The sequence below is a fragment of the Naegleria gruberi genome, assembly GCF_000004985.1.
Source record: "Naegleria gruberi genomic scaffold NAEGRscaffold_32, whole genome shotgun sequence".
Taxonomy (NCBI): domain Eukaryota; phylum Heterolobosea; class Eutetramitea; order Acrasida; family Naegleriidae; genus Naegleria; species Naegleria gruberi.
This window is the reverse complement of record NW_003163295.1, coordinates 166,270-190,778: the sequence shown is the minus strand read 5'-3', so window position 1 is coordinate 190,778 and position 24,509 is coordinate 166,270. Positions and strand designations below refer to the sequence as shown.

Sequence of the window (24,509 nt, the reverse complement as noted above, 5' to 3'; positions counted from 1 at the left end):
ATCCAAGAGATCAATTTTACAAAATGCTCCTGCCCTATGAATTTCGTCTTGAAAATTTTCATTGTAAAAACTCACAATTCACATTACAGTTCCACATTCAAAAAGGGCAATAAACACTTTTCATGTGAATCTGTAAAAATCAACAGATTTTCCATTCGTTTCTTCTTTCATTCCTCATAAAAATCAACAAGAACATAAAAGAATCTTTTGTCAACTTGAAACAAGGATGAAAAAAATGCAAAGTGATGAATCTTCTCCGAACGGAGTTGATTTTATTGATAATACCAATAGTAACTCATATGAAGAGGATGGAGCAGTAGCAAGACTCGGAGGAGAGCAACAATATTCAAGTTATCAACAGGAAAATCATTTAATTATTTCCTCCGAAAATAATCAATTTGAAAATGATTATGAAAATCATGAGAATGATGGTGATGATGAGGAGAATTTTGATAAGAATGATGAGAATATTGAAGGTGGAAAACAGAAAAAACATTGGGTTAGAAGAGTTTTCATCTTTGTCGAGTATCCAATCTCGACGTGGTTTATCATGTTTGCAGAATTGTGTGAAAGATTTGCGTTTTATGGTTTCAAGACAATTCTCAGTTTATACTTGTTGAATTATTTGAAATTTGATCAGGATGCATCAACGAGTATTGTTCACGCATTTGTCTTTTTTGCATATTGTAAGTTTTTCAAGTATTTCAATTATTTCAATAGCAATTTTTGAAAAGTGACACCAATTTTGGGAGCCTTCTTGGCAGATGCTTTAATTGGTAAATATTGGACCATTGTTTTGCTTTTATGTAAGTATTACTCATTATTTCTCAATAGATTCCAATAATTTAAAGTGGTTTACTGTAGTGGTCAGACTGTGATTAGTGTCACTGCCATTGAAGGAGTGACAGGAACTCCACCTCATTGGTGGGGTTGCATGCTAGGTCTCTTCCTTGTAGGTGTTGGAACAGGTGGTATCAAACCCAATGTTTCATCCATTGGAGCTGATCAATTCAGAGAAGATCAACGAGAATTAATTTCCTCCTTCTTTTCAATTTTTTACTTTTCCATTAACATTGGTTCAACTGTTAGTTCATTCGTAACTCCAATCATCAGATCACAATTTGGATATGCTGTGGCTTTCTTTGTTCCATTGGGTTTGTTATTAGTGGCAACTGTCATTTTCACAATTGGTAAATGTTGGTACAGAGTTGTAAAACCAAGTGGATTGAAGAATAATCCAGTTTTGAAGTTTTTTAGAGTGGTATTTACTGCAGTGAGAGGTGGTGGAGGAGGTGAAAGACCTAGCTCACCACTCAGTAGTGATGAAACTTCAGTTCTCGTTCAACATACTCCAATAGACGAAACCAAAAAGAATGAAACTCTAAATTCCAATGAAAAGAATGATCACTGGCTTGATAGAGCTAGAGGTAAATGCACTGAAAAGGAAGTGAATGATGCCAAATGTGTCTATAGAGTGTGCATTACTTTATTACCAATTACTGTTTTCTGGTCTTTATTCGATCAACATTCGAGTAGATTTGTGTTTCAAGCTGAAATGATGAATAGAAGAGTTGGAAGTTATGTATTTGGAAGTGATCAAATTACAACCATTAATCCAATCCTAGTTATTGGACTCGTCATTGTTTTCGATCGATTCATTTACAAGCTCATTTCCAAATTTGTAAGTATTTCACAATTTCCATTTTCTCAATTTTTTTAAAAACAATTTCACAATCTTTCCAAATTATCAATATCATTTTTCCAACTATAGTACTACCTAACACCACTCCGTAAAATAGGTATTGGAATGGTCATTGCATCCATGTCATTTGTCGCAGCAGCCATCGTTGAAATCTTTGTCCGTATGTATCCACGTCAAATCCACGTTGCCTGGCAACTTCCTCAATACATTCTACTAAGCATTGCCGAAATCTTTGTCTCAGTCACTGGTTTAGAATTTGCCTACTCTCAATCCCCAAAGGAAATGAAATCCCTCCTCCAATCCTACTATCTCTTAACTGTGAGTATGGGAAATGTAATTGTTGTGGTGGTGGCGAGTATTCCAATGGGAACTTTGAAGGAATTCCCATTGAAACAAGTTTATGAGTTTTCATTCTTTGCCTTGTTAATGTTGGTTGGATTGGTGTTTCATTTGGTTATGGCAAATATGTATAAATATAGAAAGATTGAGAAGGAGGTTAGTTTGGAAGAGGAAGAAAAATAATTGTAAAGTAGTTTCGAATAAAAAGAAGAGAAAAGTTATACAATAGAATGTTGAGATACATAGATGATAAATATTAGAAAGTGTGTGAAAGTGTGAAATAGACAAGTTCAATATCAAAGAACTCCATAATCTGAAAGAAAGGAATATCAAAATGATATTCGAAATGAATGTGAACGATTCGAAATGCAAAGGTTACATAAAACTCGAGAGCGAAACATTTCTCCACCCAATTTTCGTCAAGTTTAGTTTGTTAGTTTTTGCTGAACTAGAAAGCGAACCATTACATTTCGGATTATTGATCTGTGTTCACCAGTGTGAACTCTCATTTTTGCACAACTAAAGAACAACCAACAAGAAACAAAGTCAAGTACAATATTGTAACAGAACCTTTAATGTCAAGTAACTTGTGAGCTCCTGCCACTTGTCATTTAAAAAAAAATTAACAACAACAAAATGAGAAAGATTGTTACTTCTCTCACTTGTTTACTACTTCTCTTCCTACTTGCATTATCCATCAATGCTGCCACCACCGATCCAATTGTTGACACTAAACAAGGTAAAGTTCGTGGTTACTTTCCAAATCCAACAACCAGAGCATTTACTGGTATAAGATTTGCAAGCTCAACTGCTGGATCCAATCGTTTTAAACCTCCAATCAATGTTGCTGATGTCATTTCTCCAACAATCTTTAATGCTACCAATTATGGAAATGTTTGTGTCCAATCAGATTCAAGTGGAAACAATTATGATCAAGCACAAAGTGAAGATTGTTTGTTTTTGAATGTTTGGACACCTGCTGATGCTAATGTTACAAATAAGTATCCTGTTTTCTTTTGGATTCATGGAGGAGCTTTCAAATATGGAACGTAAGTTGTCGAGTTGACTTGATTTTGTAATGTGTGAAAAAGTGGTAATATGTATCAAGGAGATTATTGGACACAAGTTAGTCAACAAGTTGGTTCACCAATTGTTGTGGTTACTTTCAATTATAGATTGGGAATTTTAGGATTTCTTTCTGATTCACTTTTTAAGACTGAAAATGGTTTGACAACTGGCAATTTGGGACTTTTGGATCAATTATCTGCATTGACTTGGGTTAGAAAGAATATTGATAACTTTGGTGGTGATTCTAGTAAGATTACAATTGGTGGAGAAAGTGCTGGAGGTGTCAGTACTCTCATTCTCTTGACAAGTCCATTATTAGGTAAAGTCAAAGGTGCTATTGCCCAAAGTGGATCATTCCTTCCATGGTTAATCCAACAAAGTGTTGATGATGCCAATGTTATTTCAGGAAAATTCAAGACTGCTGTCGGCTGTTCATCATTGAATTGTCTCAGAAATTTGCCAACAAGCACTATTCTCTCCTATCAAGATGGTTCCACAGATTTGTTCGTTCCAGTTATTGATAATTATGTTACCAATGATACAATTTATAACAACTTTTTGATTGGTAATTACAAGCAAGTTCCAACAATTATTGGAACTACTTACAATGAAACAACTCAATGGACTTGTGGATATCCAAGTGATTTATCATCTACTGCTCAACGTGGAGTTCTCAATTCTGTATTTGGAAAGGATAAGGTTAATACCTTCTGGAGTTCTTTGCCAACTTATTATCCAAATGTTGGTTATGATAACAATTTACAATATTTCAATGTTTATTTTAGTGATGCTGAAATGCATTGTAATGCAAGACATGCTGCTTCTCTCTTTACCAAGTTTGTTACCAAAGTTTACTTGTACACTTTCAACTACTTTATTGATTATCCATTATTTGACGAAACTTGTTATGGTGCATCACATGCAACAGAGCTACCATTCTTCTTCCCATCTGTCATGAAAGTGAGATTAACTTCAAAGTTTTACACCTTCACTGATGAAGAAACCAACTTCTCCAAGCAATTGATCAGATATTGGTCCAATTTTATTGTCAGTTCAAATGTTAACAACAATGCAGCATCTTCCAACTTGGCTGCTGATATGGTTACTTGGCCAGCTTATACAGTTTGTAATAATAAGAGAAATATGTTGAAGAAGGGTGCCTTGTCTATTACAAATAATTTGTATAGCACTGTTTGTCCATTCTGGAATGGCATTACTGATTTCCCTGTTCAAACATGTTAATAATCAATTGAAAAAAACAAATTTATTTATTATTAATAAAATATTTTAACTTGGAATGGGATGGAATTGGATCAGAATTAATGATGATTTGCCAATTCTTTGGAAATATTAAATAACATATAAACAAATAAATTATTTTTTAATGATACAATTATACATTGTGTGTATATGGGTACAAGTTGATACAGAATAATGTTGACATTAGGATGACAATTACCAAAACTCCAAAAACAATTCAATGGATAAATAAATAAATAATTTGGTCATCCAACTGTATAAATAGCAGCATATTGTCATCATTATGTTATCAACACCATAGATTCATGTTGTTGATGATTTATCTCTTTCTGTTGGAGAGAGCATTGGCCAATTCATTTTGCAATAAGATTTGGGCCTTACGTTCACCAGAACTTTGAGTGTTACGAAGAGTACGAGTAATTTCACGAGCCTTATCAAAGTAAACTCCTTGCAATTGGTTACGCAAGTAATTTTCCATCTTTTGAATCATGTTACCCATGTTAACAATATGGCTATTGTATGCATTATCAAAAGAACAAGTTTGATCTTCTTGTTTTTGAACACTACCTGAGAGATCCAATTGTCCATCTTGAGTGGCCATACTCAAAATAATAGTAGTGGTGAGTTTGTACAAGGCAGTTTTAGAATCTTGTGGTTGAACTTCAACAACGTGAATAGAGTCCCAAACACCCTTTTCGACACCTCTCAAACCAGAACCATCCTTTTTGAAGAGAACAGCACAAGCAAATCCTCCATCCATAACTTCCCACATATAAACACTAGAGATACCTCCTTCATAGTATTGTTCACAATATGATTGGAAAATATCGTTGGCCTTCTTTTCCAAATCTCTTAAATCTTCAGGTGGCAAAATACCATCCTCCAAAGGTGGGTCATACTTGTTAGAGTGTGGACTTCTGTAGGAATCACCATCTCTGTTATAATCGCAGACAAGATAATCCTTTCCAGTTTCAGCACATTTACGAATTTTCAATGGACAATCAACAGTTTGCAAAAGATCATCAGTTAAATGTGGTGCCAATTCAGTAACAAAACTCAAGTTGGTTTCCAATTGAGCAGGTGGGAGTCTTCTGAAAAGATCAAGAGCAGAATTAAGCTGACTATCTTCGGATGCCATGTTGATGATGATGATTTAAATATTTAGTCGCGCACAAGAGAGAAAACCGCTGCTCAATGACGAGAGAAAGATATTTTTTTGATGATTAAAAATTTTTTAAATTAAATCCTTTTTCACTCAATCAACACATCAATAATTTTGGCTGGATGGCAGTGGTTTGTCTGGCATCAAGTGTTCTGGAGAGTGATTTGTTAAGTGTCGAACGAGTTGTTGCTGAGAAATTTTATTGACGAGTGCCGTTTTATTTTACTTCCAAGTGCTGCCATGATGAACATTTTTATGGCCTGCCTTGATGATCAGGTAGAGTTGGGTAATGTTTACATAAATCTGGTCATTATCCAGTTCAGAACAGTTCTATTGGAATGTAACATCACTTCTTGCTGGCGATTGAAGCAAATTACTTTCCACCAAAAACTAGCTTGAGCATTGCTTCCCGCCAAAAAACGGTTTTTTAATTGATAAAAATTTAAAAAAAAATGGAAACTGGATTTTTCGAAGACTCCCATAATTCAAAGGAACACACAAGGATGAGTGGTGAAAAGCCTTCATCGATTACTCCTCTCACAATCAGACAATTACTGGGTAGAAAGACGGTAAGCGAAAAGTTTATTGTCGATGGAAAGGAATTGTATATTGTTGAAGTGTTGGGAATGGTAACATCAATCAACAGCAGGAATGGATTTACCACAATTCAAATTGATGATTGTACCGGAAAGTTGGATGTAAAAGTATTTGATGAATCTGTGAATAATAATCCATTTTTGAAGAGTGAAGTTGAACAAATTCAGTATGTATTATTATATATTCACAAATGTTGATTATTTATCATCATCATTAATTGTTCTTGTCATGATTTGAAAATAATTATTAATTGTGTTTATTATTTCAATAATCAACAATGTAGAGTCAACAAATTTGTCAAAGCTTTCGGATTAGTTAGTGAATATAAAGATAGACTTTCAATTAAAGCACAAATGGTCAGACGAGTTGAAGATGCCAATGAAATTTATTTCCACATGCTTGAATGTATTCAAGTACATTTATTTAATACAGTTGGGCTTCCAGAAAAGTCTACCCAATCCAATCGTGACACTATGAATACTTCTACTCTTGATAATGGTTACAACTTTAGTTCATCAGCTTCTACAAGTAATGCTACTTATAATGCAAGCAGTAGCAATTTTTCAAATGTTCAAAGAGTGAAGGATGATATTGTTGAAGTCGCCAAAACTGTAGTCATGAATGGTAATAGAAGAACTGGTGTCACTAAGGCTGACATCTTGGCACCTCTCTATGAAGCTTACAATGAGGATGATTTGGAACAAGCTTTTGGACTTTTAGTTAATGATGGTATTCTTTTCAATACCCTTGATGAAGAACATTTTACTATTAATTTTTAATTGTGTAAATACCATGATGAGTAATTGTGGAATTTATTAAATCTAAGCACCTAATTTATAATATAATACATCTAGGTTTCTTTTTCGTCTTTTTTTCCTTTTCTTGATTACTTTCTAATATTTTCTTCATACTTTCAATGTAATCACATTCAACCACTTGCCTTACAATCATTTCAAACGAATCATAGATATTCTCATTAGTTACTGTTGAAGTGGCAACATATTTGATAAATGTTTTCTGACAAAATTGTTCAATTTCTTGATTGCTGACTTGTACCTTAGACAGATCGAGATCATTCTAATTTTCAAATATTATGTAATTCATTGATAAAATTCTTGAATAAAATACGCACCTTATTTCCCACAAGTATCATTGGAATATTATGTGGAATATCCTCCGACTGCACACAATCCTTCATTCTCAATATCTTTTCATAGTGTCTGGTTGTGGCACTGATGAAAGAATTTCTGTTATCTAGAGAAAAGATGAGCAGGAAACCCAAACATTTCTTAAAGTAAATATCCTCGACTGCATTCATGAGTTCTTGACCTGATGTGCTTATTAATTGAACTGTTACATTTGAGTTGTCAATTGAAATGGTTTGATAGAATCGAGATTCATCTGTTGGATCGTAAGCTGATGGTCTTGAAACTGTTCAAGGAAGGAAAATTGAAATATTGGAAACTGAAAGAACATACCTCTCACTTTCTTTGATTTTGTAAACTCAACACACAAGCTAGCTTTCCCTAATATTTATTAATAAAAAGTTCAACTCTCAAACATACCCACACCTGCATCTCCAACTAATCCTATCGAATAGACTTTCTCCTCTTCAGCTGGTTCTTGAACAATGGGCACAGCAGCTGCTGGGGAATTGTTCTTTACTCTGACCATATTTTTATTGTGAAAGAAGTGCAATAACCAAAGAAATTTTAGTTTATTATCAACCATTCCATGTCACATGTTTAGCCAATTCAGTCAAACATGATAGAATTTGAACAATTCTTCAATTCAAAAGTTTCCATTTCCAATAAAAATATCAGATTGCATTATTTACAATTATTTACAAGGTAATTTTACAAAGTAGGAAATCTGCATTGAAATCCAGATCCACACAGGATTAAATAATTTACATAGTTTCCTTTTTCAATTTAGTCATTTCCAAGCAAAATTTTCCAACCTTGTACTGTTCAGTTGTGGCATATGCTTCTTTATATTTCCATCCAACATTTGACTTGCAATTTACACAGTACACATCACAGACAACATGTAAACCAGTCATTAATTGTCTCTCTTCCAATGGTCCATTAGAAACATTCACTCTATATTCCGAATATTATCATTATATTAATATTGAAATATTAAAATGATCAGTTAATTGAAACAGTAAATTGAAAAGAATTGAAATATGAGAATAATTCATAATACCTACGCCTTGTTAAACAAGTAGGCTTTTCCATAACGTCCATGGAAATGCTTGGAAATGATTTCATCATTCATGCAGAGGTGAGAATTACAATTGGAACAAACATAAACCGATGGTCCATCGAGATATCTTAAGAAGAGTCTTCCCATTTTCTAATCTAGTTCTTCTTTAATAAGAGTGTTGTTATTGTTCTTTGTTAGTTATTATTTACTTTTCAATATTAAATATACAGATGATAATTGGATTGTGGTTAATCTTATGAATTGTTTGATTGAAAACAATGGAAGAGTTTGAATGTGTATGGATTATTTAAAATTCAAACGTTGCTGTGGTATGTTGATGATGTTTTCAAACCGAAAAACTCAATCACAAAGAACTCTTATTCAAAATCTTTTTTTAAAATAGATTTGTACCATATCTAGAGATGTTGGCTTGACAAAGGAGTGGATTTGAATAGTGGCAACAGGATATTTTTGTAAATTAACATGCAAGCGCCGTTAGATCAGTTGGTTAGATCGTCAGCTTTACACGCTGAAGGTCAAGGGTTCGACTCCCTTACGGCGTAACTTTTTATTGTGTCAGTGCCAAACAAGTGAAATAATTAACAATTTAATTTAATATTTACATTTTAGTTATTATTTTATTGTCATGATAATTCTTGGATTTGAAAGCTGTTTTTCTTTCCAATTACCCATTCCATTTATGATTGATCGATTCATTATTAACATTTGATTTCTGGCATTTACTTTCTATTGTTACCACCGAGAATGTAGAGCAAACGAACGAAAATGTTGACCATATCCATGTAGAGAGAAATTGAAGAGTTGATGTAATCTGGCTTTTGGATCATGTGGTTTGGAGTACCTCTCATGGTTTCAGATTCAACATAATTCTTATAATTTTCACCCTTCATTCTGACCTTTTGGGTTTCGTACAAGATGAACATACCGAACAACAACAAACCACCATAGAGAGCAATAGCTTCAGTAGCTTGCAAAGTTCTAGTCATTGTGGCTGGGAGAACCAATGGAGCCAAGCTTGACAAGAAGACAACAGCCAAACCAGCCAACAATGGACCACCCATAGAAAGGAACTTGTCTTGTTCAGCATTGATAGCAACATAGGACAAGGCACCAAAGATACCAGCAGTGTAGAGAGCAGCTCTCATGATAATTTCTGGTCTATACATTAAACCAACATAACAGAGTGACAAACCAACAATTCCGTTGAAGGCAGTCAACATGGTATGCTTCAATGCACTATTAGTATTAATATCGAGAGATCTAGTGATCATGTTTGTTCCAATCATACCACCACCAAAGACGAGCAAATGCATCCATGGATTCATATTCAAAATTCTAAAAACTAAGCCAGATTTGTAAGCACCAACAGCAAAGAGAGTTGTAAGAGCAACGTTCAAGGCAACATATTTGTAAGTACCACTCATGTATTGTTGAACAATTGGATTCAAACCAGTTCTAGCCATGTCTGGTTGAACAAGTCTTTGTTGGGCCAATTCTGATGTATTACCATATCTTCCGATAGCTTGTGTAGGTTCATTCATAGTCTTGTTGAGAAGGTAACCAGTACCAATCAATAAACCACCAGTAACAAGAGTTTTAACAAGCGGAGAAAAAGTAGAGCTGGAAGCAGTACCAGAGAAGGTTCTGACACTATTATTCAACATTTTGTGACCAGCTGGATTTAAACGAGCATTAAATGATGCCGATGATGATGAGGCATAACGACGGAAGTTTCTAAACATTTTTTTTGATTGAATTGAAAAAAATAATTTCTCGCGTTTCCGTTCTTAAATGATTCTGATAAAATATTTGTTGCGAGCTATTTTTATCATCTAAGAGTTGAAGAAAGGTCCGCGTTCTATTAAGATCGTCCTTGCAATGATAGACGAACACGAATTTTATTAGTGAGGTAAATGTGAGTTTTTGATTGTGCGTACAAAATGAAGGAGGAATTATGCTTCATCTTGATGGAATTGTTATATATCGTAAGGCAAAAGAAGGAGTTTGATTGAGGTATCGGAAAAGATTCAATTTGTTTCTAATTTTTAAAATTGTGATTCAAATACTAATAAATTTAAATCCTAATAGCAACATAGATTACCCATTGCTCAGAGATTAATCTTATATCTTACTGAAAGTTTACAATCATCAATAATTTTATTTTTAAAACAATAAAAAATAACATTATGCAAACTGATTCAGATTTGGTGGAAAATTATGAAAGAGCCTCCAAAAAGCAAAAAACCACCATTAATATTCTCACATCGGAGATTGATAATTTAATTGAATATGTTGAGAGTTGTAAAAATCAAATACAAAATGAAGGTTAGTTATTTAAATAATGTGTTTCAAAAATTGAAACTCTTTAGGAAAGAGCATAAAAGATATTGGAAAGGATGTTATTACTCATATTAAAAACACTCATACTAAATTTCAACAGGCTCATAAAGAGTTTCATTCACAACTTTCGAAATTTGGAAAAACAATTAATGAAAAATTCCCTCCCGATCAGGAGAAGATTATTCAAGACAAGGTGAAACTCTCTGAGGATATAATCAATCAAATTATTGCTGAACACTTTTTCAGAGAAGGAAATACAGATGTTGGAGAATTATTCGAAAAGGAGGCTGGTGTTACAGTCTCTAATGATTTTAAGGAACAATTTAGAGAATTGAATGCCATTAGTCAATCTCTTAAAAGAAAGGAAATTAGTAGAGCCCTTGAATGGTGTAATTGTCACATTGAAAAGGCTCGGAATCATGATAAAGTTGATGAAAAAGAATTTAGAGATTTGAGGATGTTAGCATTTCAATTGCACAAGCTTCAATATGTTGAATTACTGGTACAGAATGATTCCAAGAAGGCTATTCAATATGCTAGAGATAATTTACAATCCTTCTCCGATCAAAATATTGAGGAAATTAAATATTTAATGGGAAGCATTCTTTACTCTGGAAGAGACAAGTTACTCAAATCTGAAAGATATAGACCTTTACTTGATGAATCACTGTGGACTGAAGTACTTCGATTATTTAAGAAAATTGGATGTAGAAGAATCAACCAAGCTATGGAATCTCCTCTTTATGTTTCCATTACTGCAGGTTATCAAGCTGTGCCTACATTGATCAAATTGGCTAGTGTGACACAAGGAATGGATTTAAGGACATCTTCAGAACAATTAGCTATTGAGATTGATTTGGATGACGAATTCCAATATCATTCTATATTTTCATGTCCAGTTACAAAAGAACAAACCACTCCAGAAAATCCTCCACTATTGCTTCCTTGCAATCATGTGCTAGCAGAATCTTCTGTAAAGAAAATCCTCTCCACCACAAGAAGCGCTCCAAAGTTCAAGTGCCCATATTGTCCTTCTGTTTCAGAGCTTGTGCATTGTAAGGTTGTCCATTTCTAAAATGAATTCCATAGATATTATGTAAATAATGTAAATATCCACATGAATGACTCCAATAGTAGTATTGAATAATCTTAGATAAATGCTACGTGATTGTTGATAATTGAATGAACTCAACTAATTACCATTTATGTTCTTTGCCAATGTAATATTTGGGTTGTTTGTTGTGTGGAATTGTAATGATGTTTATTTTCTAACAACATAGGCCTTTCCATGGTTAACTGTACCTGGATTATAGGTAGTGTGACCAATTGTACCTCTCATTCCAGGAGTTACTTCATAAGCAACCTTATCAGAATTAGTTCTATAGTTTCCACCTCTCATACCAGAAGTCATGACGAATGCCTTATCAGCACTGGTTCTATAGTTACCTCCTCTCATACCTGGTGTCATAACAAAGGCTTTGATATCAGAGTTTGTTCTGTAATTTCCACCTCTCATGCCAGATGTCATGACGAATGCCTTGTCAGAACTGGTTCTGTAATTTCCGCCTCTCATACCTGGTGTCATAACAAAGGCTTTAATATCAGAATTTGTTCTATAGTTACCTCCTCTCATTCCTGATGTAATGACGAATGCCTTATCAGAACTGGTTCTGTAATTTCCACCTCTCATACCTGGTGTCATGACGAATGCTTTAATATCAGAGTTTGTTCTGTAATTTCCACCTCTCATACCTGGTGTCATAACAAAGGCTTTAATATCAGAGTTTGTTCTATAGTTACCTCCTCTCATGCCAGATGTCATGACAAATGCCTTGTCAGAACTGGTTCTGTAATTTCCACCTCTCATGCCTGGAGTCATAACAAAGGCTTTAATATCAGAGTTTGTTCTGTAATTTCCACCTCTCATGCCAGATGTCATGACAAATGCTTTATCAGAATGAGTTCTATAGTTTCCACCTTTCATGCCTGGAGTAACAACAAAAGCCTTTCCATGAGACTTGGTATCAGGATTGTAAGAACCAGTACGAGATTGACTAGATGAAACTACATGAGCAAGCTTATCAGCAAGAAGATCAAAAACTTCATCAGCCAATTCTTCCTCCTTCAAATTTTCAACATATCTGTATCTCAAACCAGCAGGTGATGTTGCTTGAGTAAAAGCAATCATCAACATGCAACATGCAAAAAGCAAGGCAAGAATTGCCACCTTTGAAATCATTTTTTTTCGTATAGTCAATTTGGTTATGCACACACCTTAAATTTATTTCCATTTGTTGTTGTAGTTTTTGAGATTGTAAACGGAGAACAGAGAAGAACATGATCGAAAATGTAAGTTTTGGAGTTTGGTTGTGTAGCCTGTGCTTGAACAGTTTTCATCTCGCCAAACAAGGGTGTTTGGGAGTTTCTCAGAAATTGTACAACTGGCAATTTTTCCAATGCACAACTAATTTGAATTAAATTCGGTAGTGTGAACACAAGAGTACAAAGTCAACCAAAGAAATTCCTTATATTTATCATCTTATGAAATTGGAAGGCCACCACAATGCTACGAGTTAAAGAGGACTTGACTCCAACTTTGACACATATCAAGAAGGAAACAACCTTAGTGATATCAATAAAAAACTTTTTAATAATGTAAATAGTGTATCGTAATGATACCAAATTTATTCAATGTAATGTAATAATTTTGGTATCATTAAATAATCTCAATAAGTAATTTGTGATTATTTCAATTTTTGAAGGTAGTAAGGATTGGGGTTTTGATCGATTCGGTTTACTTCTTCTTACCACCCTTCTTCTTCTTACCAGAATCACTTGATTCGGAAGCTTCAACACTAGCTGAGGCACCAGCAATTCTGAATTGGAAATCTCCCTTTGTGGATGAGTTCAATTCATTAATAAGCTTGTCATATTCACCTGGACAAATTTCAATACTAATAGTACAACCGGTATCAGTATAGTTTTGGCCAACGACTTTGGCATGTTTGTGACAAGTTCCAAGAGCTGATAGATTCAATTAATATTGTAATTCATTATGTAATTGAATTGTTATTATCATTCTCATTATAAAAACATACCTTGACCAGCAACGTGATGCTTGACGTCAATTTCAGCTTCAATTTGTGACTTTTTCAATGGAATCTTTTCAACCAACTTGCTGTGAATGGAAGCAACTTGTTTATCAGCTGGCATGAATGGATCAATATTCTATATTAAAATCAAATATTAAAATCATCACAGTCTGGTCAATAAAAACCTACATATTTGACAGAATCCAAAGCACTTTCAATACGGGTGAGAGGATGGCAAATATTAGTCTTTGGATCAATGTAATTTTGATGGATAAAGTAACTATTATGAAAATTCATCATTAAAATTCATATTATAATTTTAAACTACTACTTACATCATTTGCTTTCTCTTTTGATCAACTTTTTCTTTACGTTCTTGAGTAGACATGTGATATTCACCATCAGCAATAATCTTGGTAATAACTTCTTTAACATTTGTTGTTCCGAAAACAGCCTTTAATGATTCATCTTTAACTTTATCACCTTTGGCATAATTGGAGAAAATTTCATCAGTATAAATAACATCATCAACTCCCATCTTTCCCTCACGATGAGCAATCACTGTATTTGGCTTAACCAACACTTCAAAGGTTGCCTCGCCCTTCTTAAATTTGACAATACTAAAATCCTTGGACATTTTTTAAAAGTTTAAAGATTTTTTAAAAATAGTTTTTTCAATTTTATTTTGATGATCATTTTCAGAATTGTCTCAAAAGTTGGCAGGGGGGCAGAAAGTGAAGAAAAATGTTGAGTAAAGGAAAAAATGAACAATAAACAAATATTTTGTAATCTGTAGTTTATTTTTGAGTTTGACATTTTTTTCAGCAAGAAAAGTAACTCAATGAATTCATACACTATTAAACTTTGTAATCAGCTACCACGAAATGGTAGAATTATTTAAATTAAATCGTCTTTTTTAACAGTAAACAAGATTTAGAACGATTTGAGAATAGCTATTTTTTTGTTTTTGCTCATATCTCAAGAACGAATGTTGGTTATCAACCTCAAAATAGTAAAGTAACAACCAAGCGAAAAACACTGATTTTTAAAATTACGCAGCTACCACGAAAGAAAGGTTAAAATGTTTCATATCTTCAAATATTGGAGTAAATACAATTTAAAATGATTTGAGGATAGCTATTTTTTTAATTCACCATATTTATTGTTTTTGAAACTTCCTAATCAGTCAATATTTTTATGGCTCAAAATTTAAATAAGAAATTTACTTGTTCACAACATCTGCCTCATAAAAACAAATTATTCCAGGACAAGTAATCTATTAACATATATAATAATGCAATAAAATCTATACAATATTATTATATATTATGTTCGTCCCAGAATGGACTAGTTTGTTTAATTTCTCTTAAAATAGATTATTTATTTAATATTTAAATCAATAATAGTAAAATTCAAGTATTTTATGATAAGTTATGAAGCGATTGTAGTTTAGCATTCTATATTGATTGTAAAAACATATATCAACTTGGAATCACTTTGAAGAATCTCAACATTTTCGCTGGGCTGATACCAACTTTCCGCCCCCCTGAAAGTTGGCGTCACTGTGTTACAGAGCCTTTATTTGGTTACATTGTTTTATTTACAATGTTTCAGAGAGTTTATTTTGTTGAATGTAATGAATGAGGTCAGTTTTGTTGAAAATTGATTCCATTTCATTTTGATTAATTTATTTGGGTATTAATTTTGTTTAAAATTGACCAGCAATAAATCCAACAACAATGCTGACGAGAATACCAGCAGTAGCAAACATAATTCTGGTAGTTCCTAATTTAATATCAAATGATTCCTTAATCTATAGAGTTTTCAATTGGTCCCATTCAAAATATTTCAATAACAATTATTTCAGTAATATAAAATTTAACATACCTTTTGAGAAACTAAAAACGAAAGAGTATATCTTGTGACAACATCTCTAATAATTTGTGGATCATTCAATTCCTTTTCCATATCTACAATTGACATAAAGTGAAGAGTTTTAGAATTTTTGCCACCATTTGCCAAATCCAAATCATTTAATGAAACAGTTTGATCCAGAGATTGAGCATGATAGACATAGTGAGTAATATTTAAATTTCCATGTGTAAAATCAAAATCCACAACTGGGGATATCACTTGAGCCACTTGAAATTTAGGATCAGTTTTCAATAATTCATATCCATGTCCACATCTAGTTAATAAGAAATTTTCAATTTCTCTATGTAAATCAATTTCCGAATTATTTGGAAGTGTAATTTTTGGAAGTGTACAATTTCCATTAGCATCACGTAATAAAATATAATTTCCTCTATTTGTTTGTGGGAGAATGACAATACAGGTTGAATTTTGTTGTTGTTGTTGTTGAGTATGTAAATTTGCATTTAGATTTGAAATGATAGGTCTCTGTAATTTGTTCATACTTGTCGAAAAGGAACATTTACATTCCGATGAGAGTTTCTTCATCAATCTATTGTTATTATTCATCGATAAACATATTGATGATGATTTTCTTGCATTCAAGTATAAATTCCTAATTGAAGTGTTGAGCATTTTTATTTTTCTTGGTTTTTGGTTTTTTCATTCGAATTACTTGTCGAGCTGCTACTTGAAGCTGGTTTGCTCTTCTCAATGCTAGCCGTTGTGGGTTGGATGGCAGCAAGGGAACATGTGACAGTTTCATCATAGATACTCTTATTGTTGAATTCTCTTTGGAATTTTTCTGCTAATTCGAGGGAAACGAATTCAGCAAGTAAGGTGATTTTTCTTGGACCTCTTCCAGTTGTTGTTCCCATATTGGTCATTCTCACTCTGGCTACTTCCTTCAAATCAGTGAATACCTTTTCCTTTTGTTTCACTCCAATATTGTTACTATTGTTACTATATGTTAAACCCTCAATTTCCACGCCATAAAGTTCAGATTTACCATTCCATCCTCCTTTTTGTTCCTTCTTTTTCTTTGGTATCTCCTTGTTGATGACAGGAACTGGTTTTGGTTGAGGAGGTGGTTGTGGTTTTTGTTGCTCTTGCAATGCAAGCAACCGTTTTAGTTCCTTCTTTCGTTCCAGATCTTCCTTTTTCTTCTCCTTCTTGTATTGATTGATAATATCATCCTTCTTAACTTCCAATTGTTGCTCCACAACTGTTACTGGAATAGTGACCAAACAAATAGGACAAGTGAAAATAGAATCATGATTGAGAATATTTTCTTTCCATGATGCATCAAATACAATTGGAGAATCAGAGCCTGAAAGTGGTTCATTTTCTGGTTGAGTTGGTGTTTCTTCACCTCCGCTTGTCACACCTCTGTCATCTCTATCCATCAATACCAAATAACGATCATATCTGTCTCTACACTTGTGATAAAACCAAGTTTTCAAACAATTGGTATGGAAAATATGATAACATGGCAATTTGATAAAGGCCTCACTTCCAGAAAATCCATCCAAACAAACAGAACATCTGCTAACCTCCAATTGTCTTGCATTTTCATTGTTCAAATATTCTCTCGCTTCCTCTAATAAATTATAAACAGGTGGAGAGCATGAAAAATCCTCTGATTCGGAAATTAATTGTTGAGCCTTCTTATACAAATAGGAAAGCATGTAATTACATTGAACTTCGGATAAACCTCTTCTCCAAGGAATTGATATAAAATAATTTTGATCCTCACTCGATCCTTTTCTATTCGAACTAACCTCCTTCAACAAACATGATGGATACTCATCAAGATTTGAAATATTAAAACAAATTTGCAATGATACAAATTGTGTCGCATCGTCCAATCCAGTACTTGGAGAAATTGTAATAAAAAGTTTCAATGGTTTCCCTTCATTATAATCCTCCGAATCCAAGTAATTATCAACTTTTAAAAGACCTTCTTCCTCTGGATACAAGGCTCTCAACATTTCAACTTCAATTGTGATTAAATCTCTTCCGATCAATCCGTCCATTTTTTCTATTTTTTTAAATACAAAATTAAATTTCAATTTTCAAATAATAATGAAAATTAGTTTCACACCCAAAATCAATTAATTTATTTGATGTAATGATAACATTGTTGAATATCCTATTAGTTTTCTTCATGTTCAATGAGAAAACAATTTCCGAATAGCAAAAAAATGCCTGCACTCATTGAGTTGGATGATGGTGAGGGAATGTTGATCGTTTCTCATCACCAGCAACAAGATAGGAATGAGAAGAAGAGGGTTAGTAATCGGAAGGTCATTGGGAAGGGATCTATCCTTTCGGCCAAGAATGAGACTGATACATCATCAAGAAATCAAAAGATTGCTTTTAATCAATTTTCAACTAGGAGAAATGTTGGAGAGAAGAAGGATTCGTACAAAATAATTGCAAATTCGATATATGTGGATGCTAATTGGAATGAATATTTGGAGAATTCATTGATAATGAATTTGATTAGCCAATTTTTGGAATTGAAAGATTTGTTGCAGTGTATGGTTTATGTTTCCAAGTCGTGGCAAGATTTTGTGTTGGAAAAGTTCTCTGCAAAATTCAAGGAGCAATACGAATTGGAAAATGAATTGTATTTTTATAGAAAGCTTAGGATTGATGTTGGGACGAGTGATTTTATGGACTCTTCTCAACAGCAAGAGGAAATGGAAGATGAGGAAGATTCGAGAAGAGTGAAATTTTCTGTGGAAAAGGAAGGAAGGGAAATTATTCCACCAGAATTGAAATATGATAGAAATTCGAAAGGTAAATTCCTCTTTTCTCCAATGGACAAGCCAGAAAGATATGCACTCTTTGTGAGATACACATGCCTGAATAGAGCTAGAGAAGCTATTCAAAAATATATCAATTATCTTTTGGATGAATACTCTCAATGTTCTGGAAAGGATGCTAAAAATTTTAGACAATTCATTGGTTGGAATGATTGGAATGTATTTGAAAGAAAGAATTTCCACCAGTCACTTTTGGAACAAGCCAAGATATGGTATGCATTTTCATATTCATGCGAAATTTCCAAGAAACTCACAGAACTTTTTGACATGAGCAAGGATGTAGTAATATTCAGTGGTACATTTGCAAATTTTGATATTGAAATTAGAGTTGAAAAATCAGGAAAGACTAGGGTTGTTTTCGATGATGTTGCTCAATTTGAAGAATTTCCAATGAAAACTATGGAAAATTATAATTCCATTACATGGTTCGATGAGGAGAGATTTGTTTCCAAGCAGCAAAATTCAAAGAGTTTTGATATGGTTGATTAAGCAAAAATACTTTGAAATGCATGCATATGTTATTGATGGTAAAAAACTGATTGAGAATTCGACAGAATATTTTTGCATTCTGTTAATTCATTAATGGATGGAAGAGTTTTTTGACTTGTTTGAATTGTTGATGAGGTAGAATGAGATGCATGCTGATATGGTGTTGATAAATTATCAGTATGATGAGATGGTGTTGAAAAATGATGAGAGGTTGGATAAAGCATGTTTGTGTGATTTAACATGTTAGTAGCATGTGGTACATCTACATGCCCTATGGGTTCATTTGTTGCATGATGATTATTATTATTGGACATGTCAGGAGCATGTAAGGTTGGAATTTGTTTTACCTTTTTGGATGGTTTATGATGGCTCCCAGGATCCTCATTAATTGCATGTTGCAATGAAAACACAACTGTATTTGGCTTTCCAGACACAAAAGGATTATGGGGATCATAATTATGTACTAGTAACCCTCCAGATCGAGGTGTATTAGCCCTCCTGCCTCGTTTTCTCCCAGAGTCCATGTCTACACACTTGTCCTCTCTGTTTAAGGAAATGCACCTTGTGCATGGTCGTGTATTTGAGCACTTTTTGTGAGCAGATTTACAAGCTGTGCATGCCTTGTTGGTTCGTTTTGGCTTGATGATTTCTGCATTCTGAGGAGTGAATGTAAGGAAAGATGTTGCTGCTAGTGTACTGCTTGCTTCGGCATGCCCAACTTGTTGAGATGAAATGGTTCCACTACTTGATGTTGTTGTTGTACTATTGAGTGATGAGCTAGATTTACATGGTTCAAGATGTGGAGAAGAAACAATCATGTTTGGGGTAGCAGCATCCGATATTTCTATAACAGTTGAGGAATTGTTATTTGCATGTGGTTCAACATGATGCTGCTCTTGAGATTTTTGAGGTGGACTAGTTGGAGATGGTCGAAGAGGGAGAAATAAGCAGTTATTCTCATCACTATTATCGGTATATGTTGATATTGATGTGGTAGATGAAGAGGGAGAATCAACACAACGACGAGGAGGACTGTCAACAACAGCAGAATTTACTATTGAGGAATTTATAGACATGAGGCCTTTGATTATATTGATTGTAGTGCCAGCAGTAGTAGTAGTATTGAGGAAGGGAAACTGAGGTAGTGATGGTGAGGAGTTTCTTTTTGTGAGAGCACTTAGAAAATGCCAAATGATTCGAAGGCAAACCCACTCCAATGTTTGGCTCTTTTTGTATCGCTATTGCTATCGTAATGATGTGATTACCTTTACCTTATTTGTGTTTTGATGGCTGGACTTGTTAAAATTCAAGCAATTAAGGCCGAATTAAACCATAAAAGAACTTTAAATAGACGTTTGCTTCTTTCACGCAAGGCATTAAGGAAAACCTTGATAAGTTTTTATACAAACTGTTAAACAAGAAGGAAGCGATTGCTTGCCTTGCTTACTTGCTGTGTACTTGGCAAGTGTAGTACCGTTGATTAATGTTCACGTACTAAAATGGTGAGGATTGGATTTGGTAATGAACTACGTTTTGGGCAAAGTTCTGTTTTGTTAATCTGTTTGCTTGTAAAGTGCACAATAAGAATTGTTTTCCTTAATTTCGGTAACAATTCCTCAAAGGAATCTCTTCCTCTTGATGGATATTAGAAAACACTAACCTCAATAAAGAACTAATAGTCAATTTAACTATATTTATATTATTAGTTCAACTTGCAGTTAATAATGGAAAATCCTTACAACTCTTAATCCAAGTGCTGAGAGAAAATTATGCAACAATTTTAGGTCGCATAAGCAAATACCTATTCGAATTACTAATCAGTTAAGGAGCGATCTAAGCTTCCCGAGTAGGTGAATAACAAAACAGATTAGGAACGGAATAAATAGGATCATCCTTTTCCTCCTCTCTTAAACGTGTTTCCATAGTTGCGGGATTGTTCCTCTTTTAGGATTCCCCTCGTATTGCTGCTGTTGGTTCTCTTCACTCATCTTCTCATCTTGACCTTCATCCTCTTGATCAACTTCCTGATCATCCTCAATCTTGTTCTTCCTCTTTCTTTTATTGATCTTCAAAAACATCCTAGGACAAGTTAATATTCCTTTTGAGACAATTCTTAAAGAATGGAAATTTCAAATATCAGAGTTCTTGTTGATGCAAGCATTGTTTTTAATGGAACCAAACATCTTTAGAATCCTAATATCCTCAAAATTATCGAATATCATTGCTGAATATGAATTTCCACCAAGGTAGTTCGTCATGAGTCTGGTAAGCTTTGAGTCTCGGTATGGTATATAAGATATATTCTCTTTTTCCCTGCGCCCGATGGTGTGAGCAATAACCCAGAGACATTTTTGATACCTTTGTAATTTAATGTAATGTCTATCCTCTTGATGATCACTAATTGGTATATCAAATATTTCAAACATGCTCTTTTTCACAGAATTGTCTTCTATCTGTTCCACAAAAAGTCTACATCCGTATATTAAACGTCTGCTAGTCAGTGAACATGCTGTTATATAGGCTAGATTATTTAAACAGGCATTCTCTAATTCCTTACAAATTTCCTCAATATTGTTTACAGATTTTCTATCACAATTCAATAAATTCAAGTGGCCAGGATTTTCTCTAAATTCCCTTATTTTAATCAATCTATCAGAACTATTCCATTTTTTAGAAGAATCATATAATTCATCTCCATAAATAGCATACAATTCCATTCCTAGTGTAAAATCTTTTTTTCTCTTTTTCAAGATTTCAATTAAAGAGTCAAAACTTTTAAATACCAAGTCATTTTCTCCTCTATTTTTGAATTAATGGAAGTGAATGAGCTAATTACATACAAGAACCTATGTTTCCTATCGCCTAATACAATTAGAATATCTCCCACAACTCACACTAATAAACATACCTTTACATAAAATAGCCAAGCATCCATCATAACCATCCACCACTTTTTCAATTATTGGCTTAATATGATTTTCAAATATCAAACAATTATAATAGGGTCTGTTTATGAATGATTTCAATTATTAATATTAAAATTATTATTAATATTATTTGTACATACTTCACACAAGTTGCAATTCCTTGTTGAGGAAGAAGATTAACAACATTTTGATCATCTTTTATAACTTCCGAATCAAACAAGGCTATTGTTTGAAAGGATTTAATAGCATGTTGAATTTTCATTGAATTAAAACAAGTCATCCAGCTTGAATAAATTCCCTCCGTAAAACTATCATCCAATATTAATATTACATGACCATGAAAAGCCATTATTTTTATTAGGATCAAAATTTCTTATTGGTGTGGATTGATGAATAAAGTTTAGACAGTTTTAATAGTTAAATATTAATAATTGTTAAATAAATATTAAAATGCATTTATTAATTTGGCTCTTTTGTGCAATTTTGTATCCAGTTTTAAACTTTGAAAACCTCACGGCATACCAGTGTATGCACTAGAGTCGTCGTGCATATGTTTCAAGGTTTTAATTGTGTTGCTTTTTATTTTGAGAGGGATTAATAGAGATTTTCTCCTATGATAGGTTTGTTAGAAACACTGGTTACAAATCTCGTTTGTTACAAAAAAGGCACTTACATTCCCAAAGATTCAAACAACTGAATACCCAACAACACAATCTCATATATTCAAAAATATTCATAAGAATGCAATAGAACTCAATTAATTATCCTTGTGCAACTAACATGTTCATTTGCTAAGAAAAGACGACTCTGCCTGAGAATTAATGAAGAGGTTAGAGTTTATTTACAATGGGTTATTTACAGGTTAATCCTTTGATTTTCTCTTAGCCAAAATGATGAGAATTCTCAAAAAGATTGCAATGAAATCAATGAATAATTGATAACTCATTTTAACGAGGTCATTGTCACCAGCATGTAGTCTTTCAATAATGAGCTGTGTGTCAAAAACAATGAAACCACAAAACATGAAAAGTCCTCCATAAATTGACAAAATATCATACAGTGCAAAACTTCCAAATACGAAACTAAATAAAAGAGTCCACATTAAAACTGAGAGGAAACTTGACAAAATACCACCCAAGTACAGCATGCTTCTACGTTTAGAAAAATGAGCAAAAACTGAAAAACATGCAAATACTACACAAGTTGCTCCAAGAGCAAATATTGGAAGGTTTGGATCAATTTCTTCCATAATCATTCTGATTGCAGGTCCAATTTCCAATCCAATAGTCAAACCAAATAATAACAATCCAGCCAAAGAGCTCGTAACTGCCACATAAATCATAAATCCGAAAGCAACAATTGTATAAAGAAGAGATGGTTCTAATCTGAAATAAACTGCCAAACCAGATCCCAACGTACTCATCAAAACTGTACCAGCCAAAATTAAATAAATACTTCTCAACTTGTGTCTCACTTGATGTTCAATACCCGAAAAGTTTCCAATAGCTTGCCAATTAATTTCTTGTTGTGGATAAAAACCAGGACCCTTCAATGGTTCTAATTGTGATTCCAAATCAACATTTTCCTTGTTAATATTATTATTTGTATAATTATTTTGTTGTGAAGGTAATTCCTGTTGCTCATCATCCGCACTATTGTGATGATCATCGGAAGGAGAAGCAACCGACATCATTTCACGTTCTTGTTGAATTGTTGCCATTTTTTTTTAGATATTATTTTTAAATTATTTTATTAAGGCCTTTATTTGTAATAATATTAATTGTAATCAAAAACGTGTTTTTAGGATGAGAACTTGTTGGGATTTCTTAAAGAACTTGATGAATTAGTAGATCTCGTGTGATATTTTTCTTATTTCTAATTATTGATTTACGAATATTGTAAAAGAATTAATACCAAAATTGCTTACTATTAGTTGACAAGCTCATTTAATAATACAATTCCGAATTGAAATCCAATCAAAAAAAATACAAATAACAAAACAGCAGTGTCATCATCATGGTAGTTTTCATTCATTACGATCAACAACTCTCAACGATACATCACTTGCCCTCTGAATTATTTACTATTCATATATTCCGATATTTGGATGGGAAGGAATTATTTGCAAGCTTATCTTTGGTTTGCAAATATTGGAATCAGTTAGTAATGCGGACAAGAACGAGTATTGTATCATGTGATGATGATTTGGAATCTTTTGTTTCATGTTGTAAATTGGGGAAATTTAAATATATTGAAAAGCTGTGTTTCTTCTCTAAAAATCAACCCGAAGAAGTAAACAAACAATTGATGGAAATATTTCGGAATGATGATGATAACGATACTTGGGACAGTTTGAATGAATTGAATTTATCAGATTTCTATCGGTTGTATTTTGAGAAAATTGATGACAATATTATTGAGAGTATTAGTATGAGTCGATTGGCAAAACAATTAAATAGTTTGAAATTGGGTGGAAATCAAATTGAGGAGAAGGGTGCAAAATTATTATCTGGAGGATCATTTGATAAACTCACGTATTTGGATTTGAATCATAACATGTTG

General features: G+C 33.2%; 16 protein-coding genes and 1 non-coding gene across 17 annotated transcripts; 7 read left to right on the top strand and 10 right to left on the bottom strand.

The window, feature by feature from the left end:
• Window positions 1-235: 235 nt before the first annotated feature.
• Window positions 236-2,224, top strand: NAEGRDRAFT_69064 (uncharacterized protein; the record flags this gene model as incomplete). Its single annotated transcript, XM_002675749.1, has 4 exons — window positions 236-686; window positions 735-806; window positions 852-1,681; window positions 1,772-2,224. The coding sequence occupies 4 exons, from the start codon at window positions 236-238 to the stop codon at window positions 2,222-2,224; spliced, it is 1,806 nt and encodes a 601-aa protein (XP_002675795.1).
• A 453-nt stretch (window positions 2,225-2,677) lies between these two features.
• Window positions 2,678-4,351, top strand: NAEGRDRAFT_69063 (uncharacterized protein; the record flags this gene model as incomplete). The annotated part of the gene is made up of 2 exons (XM_002675748.1): window positions 2,678-3,090; window positions 3,133-4,351. The coding sequence occupies 2 exons, from the start codon at window positions 2,678-2,680 to the stop codon at window positions 4,349-4,351; spliced, it is 1,632 nt and encodes a 543-aa protein (XP_002675794.1).
• A 121-nt stretch (window positions 4,352-4,472) lies between these two features.
• On the bottom strand, window positions 4,473-5,507 carry NAEGRDRAFT_80201 (F-actin capping protein subunit beta; the record flags this gene model as incomplete). Its single annotated transcript, XM_002675655.1, has 1 exon — window positions 4,473-5,507. One exon carries the CDS (start codon window positions 5,505-5,507, stop codon window positions 4,689-4,691), a length of 819 nt encoding a protein of 272 aa, XP_002675701.1. The 3' UTR covers window positions 4,473-4,688.
• Window positions 5,508-5,983: 476 nt separating this feature from the next.
• On the top strand, window positions 5,984-6,325 carry NAEGRDRAFT_69061 (uncharacterized protein; the record flags this gene model as incomplete). Its single annotated transcript, XM_002675747.1, has 1 exon — window positions 5,984-6,325. The coding sequence occupies one exon, from the start codon at window positions 5,984-5,986 to the stop codon at window positions 6,323-6,325; it is 342 nt and encodes a 113-aa protein (XP_002675793.1).
• Window positions 6,326-6,481: 156 nt separating this feature from the next.
• NAEGRDRAFT_50066 (uncharacterized protein) lies at window positions 6,482-6,907 on the top strand (the record flags this gene model as incomplete). The annotated part of the gene is made up of 1 exon (XM_002675746.1): window positions 6,482-6,907. The coding sequence occupies one exon, from the start codon at window positions 6,482-6,484 to the stop codon at window positions 6,905-6,907; it is 426 nt and encodes a 141-aa protein (XP_002675792.1).
• Window positions 6,908-7,212: 305 nt separating this feature from the next.
• Window positions 7,213-7,802, bottom strand: NAEGRDRAFT_69059 (uncharacterized protein; the record flags this gene model as incomplete). Its single annotated transcript, XM_002675654.1, has 3 exons — window positions 7,213-7,559; window positions 7,607-7,654; window positions 7,694-7,802. The coding sequence occupies 3 exons, from the start codon at window positions 7,800-7,802 to the stop codon at window positions 7,213-7,215; spliced, it is 504 nt and encodes a 167-aa protein (XP_002675700.1).
• A 235-nt stretch (window positions 7,803-8,037) lies between these two features.
• Window positions 8,038-8,483, bottom strand: NAEGRDRAFT_69058 (uncharacterized protein; the record flags this gene model as incomplete). The annotated part of the gene is made up of 2 exons (XM_002675653.1): window positions 8,038-8,230; window positions 8,341-8,483. The coding sequence occupies 2 exons, from the start codon at window positions 8,481-8,483 to the stop codon at window positions 8,038-8,040; spliced, it is 336 nt and encodes a 111-aa protein (XP_002675699.1).
• Window positions 8,484-8,825: 342 nt separating this feature from the next.
• Window positions 8,826-8,899, top strand: NAEGRDRAFT_t393. Its single transcript has one exon. It is a non-coding gene; the product is annotated as a tRNA-Val (tRNA).
• Window positions 8,900-8,953: 54 nt separating this feature from the next.
• NAEGRDRAFT_80200 (uncharacterized protein) lies at window positions 8,954-10,099 on the bottom strand (the record flags this gene model as incomplete). Its single annotated transcript, XM_002675652.1, has 1 exon — window positions 8,954-10,099. One exon carries the CDS (start codon window positions 10,097-10,099, stop codon window positions 9,077-9,079), a length of 1,023 nt encoding a protein of 340 aa, XP_002675698.1. The 3' UTR covers window positions 8,954-9,076.
• A 444-nt stretch (window positions 10,100-10,543) lies between these two features.
• Window positions 10,544-11,772, top strand: NAEGRDRAFT_69056 (uncharacterized protein; the record flags this gene model as incomplete). Its single annotated transcript, XM_002675745.1, has 2 exons — window positions 10,544-10,682; window positions 10,727-11,772. 2 exons carry the CDS (start codon window positions 10,544-10,546, stop codon window positions 11,770-11,772), a joined length of 1,185 nt encoding a protein of 394 aa, XP_002675791.1.
• Window positions 11,773-11,958: 186 nt separating this feature from the next.
• NAEGRDRAFT_69055 (uncharacterized protein) lies at window positions 11,959-12,936 on the bottom strand (the record flags this gene model as incomplete). The annotated part of the gene is made up of 1 exon (XM_002675651.1): window positions 11,959-12,936. One exon carries the CDS (start codon window positions 12,934-12,936, stop codon window positions 11,959-11,961), a length of 978 nt encoding a protein of 325 aa, XP_002675697.1.
• A 394-nt stretch (window positions 12,937-13,330) lies between these two features.
• On the bottom strand, window positions 13,331-14,426 carry NAEGRDRAFT_80199 (Shwachman-Bodian-Diamond protein-like protein; the record flags this gene model as incomplete). Its single annotated transcript, XM_002675650.1, has 4 exons — window positions 13,331-13,721; window positions 13,796-13,925; window positions 13,979-14,069; window positions 14,125-14,426. 4 exons carry the CDS (start codon window positions 14,424-14,426, stop codon window positions 13,492-13,494), a joined length of 753 nt encoding a protein of 250 aa, XP_002675696.1. The 3' UTR covers window positions 13,331-13,491.
• A 1,071-nt stretch (window positions 14,427-15,497) lies between these two features.
• NAEGRDRAFT_69053 (uncharacterized protein) lies at window positions 15,498-16,204 on the bottom strand (the record flags this gene model as incomplete). Its single annotated transcript, XM_002675649.1, has 2 exons — window positions 15,498-15,602; window positions 15,677-16,204. 2 exons carry the CDS (start codon window positions 16,202-16,204, stop codon window positions 15,498-15,500), a joined length of 633 nt encoding a protein of 210 aa, XP_002675695.1.
• A 134-nt stretch (window positions 16,205-16,338) lies between these two features.
• On the bottom strand, window positions 16,339-17,736 carry NAEGRDRAFT_50062 (uncharacterized protein; the record flags this gene model as incomplete). Its single annotated transcript, XM_002675648.1, has 1 exon — window positions 16,339-17,736. The coding sequence occupies one exon, from the start codon at window positions 17,734-17,736 to the stop codon at window positions 16,339-16,341; it is 1,398 nt and encodes a 465-aa protein (XP_002675694.1).
• A 168-nt stretch (window positions 17,737-17,904) lies between these two features.
• On the top strand, window positions 17,905-19,020 carry NAEGRDRAFT_80198 (uncharacterized protein; the record flags this gene model as incomplete). Its single annotated transcript, XM_002675744.1, has 1 exon — window positions 17,905-19,020. One exon carries the CDS (start codon window positions 17,905-17,907, stop codon window positions 19,018-19,020), a length of 1,116 nt encoding a protein of 371 aa, XP_002675790.1.
• A 1,907-nt stretch (window positions 19,021-20,927) lies between these two features.
• On the bottom strand, window positions 20,928-22,296 carry NAEGRDRAFT_88162 (kinesin; the record flags this gene model as incomplete). Its single annotated transcript, XM_002675647.1, has 5 exons — window positions 20,928-21,132; window positions 21,202-21,819; window positions 21,861-21,882; window positions 21,929-22,026; window positions 22,088-22,296. The coding sequence occupies 5 exons, from the start codon at window positions 22,294-22,296 to the stop codon at window positions 20,928-20,930; spliced, it is 1,152 nt and encodes a 383-aa protein (XP_002675693.1).
• Window positions 22,297-22,809: 513 nt separating this feature from the next.
• NAEGRDRAFT_69049 (uncharacterized protein) lies at window positions 22,810-23,667 on the bottom strand (the record flags this gene model as incomplete). Its single annotated transcript, XM_002675646.1, has 1 exon — window positions 22,810-23,667. One exon carries the CDS (start codon window positions 23,665-23,667, stop codon window positions 22,810-22,812), a length of 858 nt encoding a protein of 285 aa, XP_002675692.1.
• Between the last annotated feature and the right edge of the window lie 842 nt (window positions 23,668-24,509).